Source organism: Populus euphratica, unplaced genomic scaffold (assembly GCF_000495115.2).
Source record: "Populus euphratica unplaced genomic scaffold, PopEup_1.0 scaffold724.1, whole genome shotgun sequence".
Classification (NCBI taxonomy): Eukaryota; Viridiplantae; Streptophyta; class Magnoliopsida; order Malpighiales; family Salicaceae; genus Populus; species Populus euphratica.
Window position 1 is genome coordinate 109197 of NW_011500586.1, and position 11075 is coordinate 120271.

Consider the following 11075-nt stretch of genomic DNA (forward strand, 5'->3'; position numbering starts at 1 on the left):
ATTAATACTCTATAATGAATATAATGCAAAATATTAAGATGATTATAGTTTTGATGTTTTGTTTTTTAAATAAAAAATAGCTGCTATCTCGATGTATTTATTTTATTATAGGAAAATTCATATTTATTTTCAATAACTAAAAATATTTTCTAATTTATTATTAAAAAAGAAAAACTATAAAAGAAAAAAATTGAAAAAAAGGAAAATTATTTTATATTAATGTACATACCTTAAAAAATCCGAATCTGAACTCTGGAACAACACATTACCCTGGTCGTTGAACATTATCATTTTATCTACAGGAGAAATGCAAGCAGCTGCAATAGCAGCCATGGCAGCCCACGCAATCCTCACAGCCATTCCACCAATTCTTCACCTCCCTCTCTCTCCACTTCCTCCTAATCATTCCTCTTTCCATGGCATCTCCCTTAACCCCTCACGCCAATCTTTTTCCCTGTCTCTCGCTGCCAAGAAGCAACCACCTCTTTTTGTTGTTGCTTCTGCTACCAAGAAAGCTGTTGCTGTCCTTAAAGGCACTTCTAATGTTGAAGGCGTCATCATTTTGACCCAGGAAGCCGATGGTCTGTCACTCTTGCCTCTCTCTCTCTCTTCTTTTTAATGTTTTGTTTTGAATGTTGTTGCTGGTTGAGGTTGACTTCTTGATTCTTTGTTGGGTGATAAGAAATTAGAGAAAAGAGTAAATGGGTATGCTTGGTGTTTGTTTTTGGGAAATGGGACCGAGAAAGAATTTTTTGATTAATTGAAGTTGTTTCTTGATGGATGTGCTAACCGCATTATCATTTTTCCTTGTTAAGTTGATATTTGATGATGCTTTTTTTTTTTGTCTAATTCAGATTATAGTTGAAGTTGTTGATTCTGAAATTAGTCAGCAAGCAGGGACAATGAGGCTGGAGCTTGGAACTAGATATGCAATGTTAAAAATTCTTTGTTCCAGATATGTTGTCATTTGATTTCTGCTTTTTAAAACATAAAATTTGAAAAAAGTTATTTCAGAAATTATACATGACAAATTGATTTCAATTACCCTCTTTCTTTCTTTTTTTCACAGACTGTCTGGTTGATGGTTTAATTTTTTTAACCTGTTTTGAGGTTTGGTTTTATTCTTTGATGTTTAATTTTGAAAAGTAGTTAAAAATGTTGTTTCCGAAAGGAGTTATACTGTCTTGTCGAAGTTTTTGAATTTCAAATCTGGAAATAGGAGATGCCTGCAATCCTGACTGAGACTTGAATTAGCTAATTGACAGGGTTTTTGTTCTTTCCATCACTGAAAAGCTTGAATATTCAATTATCCCTAGTCAGATAACCACTGTGGTTTAAGTTGAGTGGAGGTTAATGTGGAGAGTCATAATAATTGGAGCCCTGACTGTGATTTACATTATTTGCATTTTGCTTTCGAATAGGTCCTACAACTGTGAATGCTCGTATCACTGGGCTTACTCCAGGGCCTCATGGATTCCACCTGGTGAATGTTCCTGGCTTCAGTTTTTATCATCTTTGGACATGGATGTACTTTACTTTCCAAATCTTAATGTCCTTTTTTTCTTTTTGAATTACCATTTTTAGCATCAATATGGTGACACAACAAATGGATGCGTGTCAACAGGTAGTACATGAAACAACTGCATTGTAAATAAACTGTTTCAGTTTTGGCTCTTGTATTGTTTCAGTTAATGCATGGATAATCCTGATTCTTTATTTGTGTTATTATAATTTCCCTTTTCAAATTCAAATAACAGGAGCACATTTTAATCCTAACAATTTGACACATGGTGCTCCTGAGGATGAAATCCGTCATGCGGGTGACCTGGGAAACATAGTTGCTAATGCTGATGGTAATATCATTCTTCATTCTTCATTTGTTTTTTATGGGCTTCCGTGACCCAATTAACTTATCCTTGTAATTTTGAAAATACAGGGGTGGCAGAGGCAATAATAGTGGATAACCAGGTAATTTTTGTGAACTGAAGCATAATATTTTATTTTTTGACAGCCATTGAGTGTACTTTTTTTCTTTGCTTATGGGTTGACACATGGTTTATGTTCTTATTTTAGACTTTTCTGCTTTATTGATATGCATTTACTCAGTTTTAGAGTTTTGAAAAAAAAAAAAAAGTGCAGATACCACTGAGTGGTCCTAACACGGTGTTCGTGAGAACGCTTGTGGTTCATGAACTCGAGGATGACCTTGGAAAGGGTAAGTTCTTATTCAGGCATCCTGGATGCAAACTTTTGCAACATTAATTTTGTTACCTGGCAAACTTAGCTGAATATAAATTATTGCTTGCGCATGTGTTTTTATTCCTTTATGTTTGTTGCAACCATGAGAAACAATATGTCTTTTGTGTGAGGAGGGAGGGCATAGGAGACAGGAGCAGACTTTTAAATGCCTGTGAACTTGTTTTTTGCTATTTTGTTACTGTTATTTGACTATGAATATAAAGTCTTAAGGAACAAAGGCATGGATCACTTTGATGACCTTTGCTTTCTTGACATTCTTAACGTTTCCTCTCCATCCTTGCTGGTTTTTGCATCTATAGGCAGGCATGAACTCAGCTCAACCACTGGGAATGCAGGTGGAAGATTGGCATGTGGTATGTATGAAGAATTTTTTCTTTTTTTCCTTAAGTGCAGCTGTTGCATTTATATAGTAGCTAGATGGTCATGACTTGGTTGATCCATTCCTTGATCAAGTTGTATTTGATTGCTAGTTAAGATTTTGAAAATTATGGTTATTGATTTCTATAGATAGACCTGCAAAACTTCTGATGGCATTCTTAACTCCACACTTGTGTATGCAATGTTCATAGCTGTGCGCACGTGCCTGTGCACACGTGCATAATGTGTAATCTCCTTATTGTTTGCCTGTTTTGTATATGATCATGTGATAAGGTTATTGACAACTTGCATTTTGGTACCGCGGTACTTTTGGGAATGATCTGAATGTAGAAATCACATGGTAGAGTAGCAGTTCATACATTAGATGCATTATGTGATTGTGATCATGTTGGAGTGCTAGATGTAAAAATTGAAAGCATAAAGCAAGGCATCTTAAACAGCTTTTAAGTTTTGCAGTCTTTGTGAGGGCCGGATTTGATGTTAATTTTTTTTCTAACTCAATTTAATATTAATTCCAGAACTAGGATTTTACTGCATGCAGGAGCTAGGTTCTTTTGACCGACTCTGTAAAAGAAAAGAATATTCTTTTTTGACCACATATCTTGATGGAATTCCTGCATTGAGTGGTATCTCCATGTCCCTGACATGATTTCTCACAAGCTCGCAATTACTATGCTGTGTATATTCCATTCCAACTCATGAAGGCATGTCACCTAAGACATGGAGGAATACATTCCTGATTGCCCGCTCTTTTCTTTCATCGTCGCACGAACAGAAAAATTTTAAAATCAGCATAGTGTGGTAAATATTAATGATACATTTTCACAGGTTCTTGTTCTGATGAGTGTTGGTTCCCTCAATACAAATTTGCAGAAATCATTTGACCATGCATTTCTGGCTTTACAAGCATTGTTACGTTGCTGAAGTCTTGTGAACACACTCTAGTCTCTTATGCCTCAAAGCACCAATTATTTGACTGATAACGATATCAGTACATTGAGCAGAACACACTTCCTTTCTGTTTTTTCTTCCATATTATTTGAGGCCTTTTCTTACAATTTCTTGTGTAACTATTTTCATTACAGCTTCCAGTCCATCTCTCTGTAAAATCTTCATTAAACACTTGAATTCTTATTTCCATCCCTTTGTGTCGTGTGTGTGCAGGAGTTGTTGGTTTGACTCCAGTATAATGGCATCTGTTGTTCGAATCATTCTGGTGTCAGCGTTTGCTGCTTGCTTTCACCACTTTCTCATATAGAGCTCACTGTTAATTTTCTCAGTGTGTAAAGTAATACTATCAGGACAGCAAGTATCCAGTCATGATCTTAGACAGGTTTGCTATCTAAATAAACTTTGCTGCCAACGCATACCTTTGTCAATGCCCAGAATTTGGTATATCAGCAATTGATTTGATCAAATTTGGATTGTTAACTTCTTTATATTCCTCAAGAACTTCATAATGTTTCTATAACGCTTATTGTAGATCATTCCAGGACAACTTTTACAACGCCATACATATGGTTAACCGGGAAAATTTCTCCAATCTCCGGCCCTTGCCTCCCTCAGGTTGAAAAGAAGTGCATAGTTGGTGGAACAGGGCATGGTTATGGTCCATGTTTAAATCTAGATGTCATGTCATCACCCGCATCATAGTTCTACTAGGGTTTGATTTCAATATGATGCAAGCGAAAGACAACAAACAAGCACAAAAATTGATGAACGAAAAAGGTTATAGACACGAAACTTAAATTTGTAGTTTTACTTTCTGAAATGAAGTCCATCTTCTTAAGAGTTATATGAAGAAAACTGACTTGTATTAGATAATAAAATTAGAATTTTAAAATATAAAGAAAAATAACATAAAATTTAAAATTAAATATAAAATCTAGAAAAATTAAATGAAATTAATAAGATTAACTCAAACAAGATTTTTGGAGCTGAATTTGAAGATTTTTGTGTAGTGAATGGACCAATAAAATGGGTTATTCATAAAATTAAGCTTTAAAAATCTCTTTAAAAAATTGAGTTTAATTCAACAATTGTGTTAGAAGTTATGATTTTTTTAAAATATTACTAGGTTTTTTTAGACCTAATCCTATTTTAGTAGTCTATAGAATAATTTTGTTGGGCCATCTCTATAGCTTGTTTTTGGTAAATTCCTATCTAATTGTAGTAAATTCCTATCTAATTGTAGCATATCCCTTTATGATTGCATCAAACCTTTTGTTTTCGCAAGTCTGGAGTGTTTGAGAGTACTTCTGCTTATTTTTTTGGGTGTTTTTGGCTTAGAAATCATTAAAATGTTGTTTTTAGTGTTTTTTTGATAGTTTTGATGTACTGAAATAAAAAATAAAAAAATTATTTTAATATATTTTCAAATAAAATACTATTTTAAAAAAATACTTTTCATCACAATTTCAAACTATAATATATTGATTAATTTAATTAAGTAATATGAATGAGATACGTGATTTGACTTATGATTTATAACATATAGTTTATTTATCCAACTCATTTTCATTTGACTTATGATTTATAACATATAGTTTATTTATCCAACTCATTTTCATTAGTAAAACCTGCTAGAAATCTTGAGAAGAATGGAACATGTGTGCTTCCTAAAATATGAAATCTTGTACTAGCATTTGATAGATGACTCAATTCTTATTAAATTCTTATGATACCATGACATGGATTAGCCCATGAATACCAAGGACTCATTATATATTTTAAATAGGTCTATCACAAGATCCAAAGCGAAGGTATTAAAAAATATTGAATGGTCTGGTTATACAAGTTTTGACCGAGGATGAACTTGAAGATCTTTTTAAGTATTAAGAAAAAGCTTTAGTGCATTTAATCCATATACAAGAGGGTCTAATCTATCTTTATTTGGAACATGAAGTTTCAACAACAAGGATACTAATTTTGTATTAGTTTCAGCTAACCTTGTTTTATGATGTTTTCATATGTTTTATGGATTCCTAACTAGTTTTGGATTTTTTTTTATCATGTGTGGGAACATTAATTATTTTCTTTAAAAATTAGTATTTATTATTTTATTTTTATTATCAGGTGAGGAGAAAAAACAACAAAAGAAACAAAAGAAAAAGAAATCCAAGTACTTAGAAAACACATATGGGGGCAAAGAAGAGCATTAAAGACAACATTTTTTCCCTTTCAAAAGAAGAATAAATACAAGGCTAAGATCATAATTCTATTCTAACTTGAAAACAAAAGGGGTGACAACATCTCCTTTAGTTCTTAGGATTATTGAATAACAATATAAGCTATAAATAAGTTTTTTATTATATCTAAAATGTTTTCTTTTCTTTTTCTCTTCTCATGGTAGAATAAGACTTAGACGTATAAGCTTTATTTTTATTTTGCTAGCTACTTGTTTGAGTTTAATTAATACTTTTTTTTTTAACTAGGATATAATGCCTGTTTGGATTAGGGTTCCAATTTACTAGTAAAGGTTTGAAGTTTTTTTTTAAGTGAGTCAATTCAACCTAAAAGAGTAGATTCATTAGGGTTAATTTCTCAGAACTATTTAAACACATGTAAAGTCTAAATTTTTGCACCTTTGATGAATAATACTTTTGAACTTTTCAGTTTAACATGTGAGAGAAACTAAAACTGACTTGTCAAAGATTAATTGGCTTAGTGACATCATTTGACTTTATTCTAATAGTGTTGGTGCCTTGGGGCAGGTTTCTATTTTGTCACACTCGTATTAGATCTCATTTGGTTTTACAGGATCATATCTTAATTAAGATTGTGAGTTGCATGACCATGTGATTATAAGGTTCGTATTAGTTTGTATCATAACAAGGCTTAAAAAACAGGTTATATCTTCATGAAATTTTTATTTTCCTAGTGTTCGTCAAGTTATTTTAGTGTTTACATCAATTTTCTTCTTCTTCTTTTGTTATAAGGCATACTAATAAAAAAATTAATATTTTGATTTTTTTACTGTCTCTAAACATATCAGTAGTATAAAATTAAAAAACAGAAAGCGTTATTCAAAGCTTGTTGCAATTCTAATGTAGAAACATAACTCTTAGAGAATCCTAAGCAAACCATCTCATAATTAATTACAATTTCATATATTGCTTATTGTGGGTGAAATCACATTACATATTAAATTTGACCTTATTTTAATATCGGTTGTTTGAGGTTTCAATTCAAGGTTTAAATACCTAAGTATAAGAGAACAATCTAGAAACTAAGATCTGTAGATTTTTGGGTATTAGGATAATACATATTGAATTTTAGGTTATTCCAAACATTATTCAAAGCTTGTTGTAATTTTGCCGCAAAAACACAACTCTTAGAGAACCCTAAGCAAACCATCTCATAATTAATTACAATTTCATATACTTCTTACTATGAGTGAAATCACACTACATATTAAATTTGGCCTTATTTTGATATTGGTTGCTTGAGGTTTCGATTCAAGGTTTAAATACCTAGGTATAAGAGAACAATATATAAATTGAGATCCGTAGATTTTTAGGTATTAGGATAATATATATTGAATTTTTGGTCATTCCAAAATTGTTAGGTATGTGTTTCAATTCTAGTGCTATAAAATTGTGTAACAATCAAATTTACGTCAAGTTTCAAAATGTGTTTGTCTACTATTTGTTTCAACCAAATCATTTTTTTATATTATATTTGGGTTATTTAGGGTCAAATAAGTATCTTCATTAATTTTCAAATCTGTTTTATTTTGCATCTTCGTTTCACCCACAATTCATACGAATTTGCATTGCTCTTCGTGAAATCATTATCTTAGTTTTGTTTTGCTTGTTTTTAGTATATTTATTGATTCTTGAGTCTATATTCATAATTTCATTACGTTGCGAAAGTCTTTGACTTTGATTGGCTAGATTTTTAGTTTTGAAAGAACCGAAAAAAAGCAAGTTGTGAGGTAAAAGGCATAGTGAGTTTATTATAGTGAAAAACCTTGATTTTGTGTGAAACATGAGAGGTGTAAGGAAATATTTTGTGCTACTTACCAAATTTTTGCAAATTTCAAAGGGTGTTCGAAAACAACAAATCAACAACACCAAACACCAAATTCTCTTTCCAAATGTGAGTTATAGGCTAACAAATTGAACTCTTAACTAAGGTGACCAGAGAGTTTAAGGTTGAAATGGAATCAATGAAGCAACATATTAGTAATGTTTGAAAGGCTATATGAAATGATAGAGTCGATTTTGATGAGTTTGTTGATGATAACGCTGATAAGGGTGGTGATGACTATAAGTTTGCATCCATGGGCTAAGGAAATAGGTTTGGGCTGAATAGAGCAAGAATGAATGTAAGTTTTGAACATGGTGGGGTTTTTGATTTGAGAGAGAATTCTTGAGATTTTAGGCATCATGACGATTCAAATGTAACAAGCGTGTCGAAAGCTATTTTGGTAATAGGACCTTAGTAGAGTTATTATGTGGAAGTGCTAGTGTAGGACAATCCAATTTTAGTTTTTTTTTTTTATATAGTTTACACACTTTTGTATTACCTTTTCTTGCTGCCGTATTTATGTTAATGCATTTTCCAATGATATGTAAACAAGGTATTTTGGGTCCTTTATAACTTTATTCCTTTTATTCTACTGTGCTTAGGCATGAGTAGACTGTTTTCCTTATTTGTATTCAATGCATTTTCTTGTTTAAGATAAAAGGTCTCCCCTCATAACATGCCTTATTTGATAGTTATTCCAAGAGTTTATGAGTAGGAAGAGGTTTAGGAAGTTTTCAAGCAAGAAAGGCAAGTCTTGGCTACGATAGGGCTATGATTCCCATAGAGAAAGAAGAGTTTACAGCTACCGGCACCGACTCGAACTAATAAGAGCTACCTCACCACTACCTACTAGTGCCTTCCTGGTCTGGATCCTGTTGCCGAAGCTCATAATTCCGGCTTTCTGCACGAGATCCTTGTAGGTCTCTGACCCTTCTATTCTAGGTTTGAAGGAAAGCAGCGGGTTGTGTTCCGGGGGATAAAAGGGTCCCATTCTCTGACTTGCTAATCAGAAGAACTCCTACTCCTACTTGCACGTGTCATGGGCACACCCCTACCTCACACAGGATGGAGCTCGAATCCCATCGTTTTCCAAGAGACCCGAACCTAATCTCGAAAAGCTCTGGGCATGCCGGCACGGGTTATTTCCACAAATGGGACTGGTTATCCTACGTTCTATTGAGTGGGGACTTCACAACTCGCTGGTTGATCATCATTGGGAGGTTTCTCCAGACACAGAGGCTAGGAACATTCTTCTCTTAACAGATGAAAGGGGGAAACTTGGATCTTCTTAATAAGAAAGAAAGAAGTGATTCTCTTTTGACGGCCTCTGCCTTCTCCAATCCTGAAGCTGTAGGCTAGGGTTTGATGACAAGTGAATTTCCCGCTGTTTTGGTCTTGGAGCTTGGATGAGGACCCTTGCTTTAGTCAAGCCAGGCTTTCCCATTCCATTTCATTCATTAGTGATCTCTGGACCATGCCCGGGAAAGAAGAGTAGGACCCAAAGATCTCAGTTTGCCCTAGAAGTAGCTGCTACCGAAGTTCTAGTTGTCTGAGTTCCCGCTTCCTGAGTTGGAGTTGAGGGCGAAAGAAGCTCGTACTCTTTCTCAGTTCCCGGGGATACTAGGTCTTTTTCTTAGGCAGAGCTCTCTCTGTCTTTCGTACTTCCAGCTTCCATAACTAGTTATTTGCGGAGCTTTCTTCTTTCTATTTCAACTGGGATGTTCTACCTTCTTACAGGAGCAGAGGGTAAGGAAGGCTGCCTCAATGGCCCTTTTTTCGAAGTTTTTAAAATGCGGAAGTCAGAAGAGCACCTAGAGAAAAAGTAGAAGAGAGGCCTCTTCTCAGCAGCAAGGCAGGAATCTCTCTTTAAACAACAGCCCTTTCGGTTAAGAGGTCTGGAACAGGAAAGAAGGAAGACGTCTTTGAGTTAGTAAGTTGGTAATCCAGTCTTTTCTTCTTCCTTTAACAGAAGTAACTCTGTCTATCTACAAGGTGGTATTAGACCTCTCTCTCCTTTTCTTGAATAAGTCAGTCTTTCGATCTTCTAAGAGATCAAGAAGACGTAGGAGAGAGAGCTTCCACCATATAGAGGAAATCCACATCTCGACCAGGAGATAGAGCTCATCTACTACACCTTTCTAATAAAGAAAAAATATCATTTCTTTTCAGCCTCTCTGGAAAGAAGATCCCAATAGCCGGGCTCAATCAGGAATGAAGTTAGTTGACATCTTTCAAGGTCCTAGTTCATTCTCTGAATGAGGGAGAGAGATCACTATCTCTAGGGTAAGGCAAGGGGAGGCTGAGCGGAAATCAATCATTCTGAATATTCACACGGGAAACATCTCTTTCTGTCTTTTCTACTTCTCTTTCTGTGGTCTTTATCTAAAGGAATGGCGAAACAAACCCTAGCCGGGGGTACATCGGCATAGGAATACGAAGTTGTCTTATGGTACTACTCTCTCCTCGAGATCGAAGCTCTATGCTGCCGTACGTGCGGTTAACCACGATTAATGGTATTTCTTCTTTTCATATGATGTCATATGAAGTATACTTTTGTGAGGGTAGAAAGTACCCTTCAACGACCTGGGAACCACGCAAAATGGAATGACTCTTATATAACCTATAACCCCAACATTTATAAAAAAAGGCATTTTTCGGGGAATAGCCCTCTTCGAATCATAACTTAGAACACACTAATTGGAATTACTTAAGAGACATGCTAATAGAAGAGCACCACCGAACACTGTGGATCCCACACCCTTATAAACCTCAGACTGCATGTTTTTCCTCCCAATGCATCTCATTTTAATTTTAAACCAGGTATTATTCAACGTTTACCTTCTTTTCATGGCTTAGAATTGGAAAATCCATACTTGCATTGAAGGGAATTTGAAGAGGTCTGCAACACATATAATAATTTAAATTGTAGCATGAACACCATCAGATTAAAGCTTTTCCCTTTTTCATTAAAAGATAAAGCTAAAACATGGCTACAAAATTTAAGACCATGATCCATTCGTGCTTGGGATGAAATGCAACAACAATTTTTAAAGAAGTTTTTCCCATCTCATAGAACAAACTCTTTCAAAAGACAAATCACCACTTTCACTCAATAACCAGGAGAAACATTTTACCAATGTTGGGATAGGTATCGAGACTTGCTTAGTACTTGCCCTCATCATGGTTTTGAAACATGGAGATTGGTGTCACATTTCTATGAAGGGTTAACACTTAAAGATAGGCAAATGGTTGAATTGATGTGCAATGGAACTTTTGAAGATAAAGACCCTGATGAAGCAATGGAGTACTTAGACTTGTTAACTGAAAATGCTCAAAATTGGGACACTGCGGGTACTTGTGAGGCACCGAGTAAAACTCAACCTCATACATCTAGTGGAGGCATGTAC

The 11075-nt window shown here is 34.5% G+C and overlaps 1 protein-coding gene across 3 annotated transcripts; it reads left to right on the forward strand.

The window, feature by feature from the left end:
- The first annotated feature begins 228 nt into the window (after nt 1–228).
- Nucleotides 229–4373, forward strand: LOC105115520 (superoxide dismutase [Cu-Zn], chloroplastic-like). Of its 3 annotated transcripts, XR_840355.1 has the most exons (9): nt 229–581; nt 1422–1483; nt 1585–1624; nt 1758–1853; nt 1937–1968; nt 2140–2215; nt 2559–2612; nt 3802–3970; nt 4121–4373. XR_840355.1 is itself a non-coding variant. In XM_011012429.1 (8 exons), the coding sequence occupies exons 1-8, from the start codon at nt 308–310 to the stop codon at nt 3825–3827; spliced, it is 660 nt and encodes a 219-aa protein (XP_011010731.1). In that variant the 5' UTR covers nt 229–307; the 3' UTR covers nt 3828–4076. The 3 variants fall into 3 exon arrangements, 1 of the variants encoding a protein (XP_011010731.1); XR_840356.1 differs by lacking the exon at nt 4121–4373 and having other exon boundaries at nt 2130–2215; nt 3802–4076; XM_011012429.1 differs by lacking the exon at nt 4121–4373 and having other exon boundaries at nt 3802–4076.
- The last annotated feature ends 6702 nt before the right edge of the window (nt 4374–11075 follow it).

Excerpts from the sequence above, each read along its gene's own strand:
- LOC105115520 (XM_011012429.1), top strand. The coding sequence starts at position 308 with ATGCAAGCAGCTGCAATAGCAGCCATGGCAGCCCACGCAATCCTCACA. Across the intron at positions 1,625-1,757 it reads AAATGGATGCGTGTCAACAG|GAGCACATTTTAATCCTAAC; the intron begins GTAGTACATGAA and ends TTCAAATAACAG. Across the intron at positions 1,969-2,139 it reads CAATAATAGTGGATAACCAG|ATACCACTGAGTGGTCCTAA; the intron begins GTAATTTTTGTG and ends AAAAAAGTGCAG.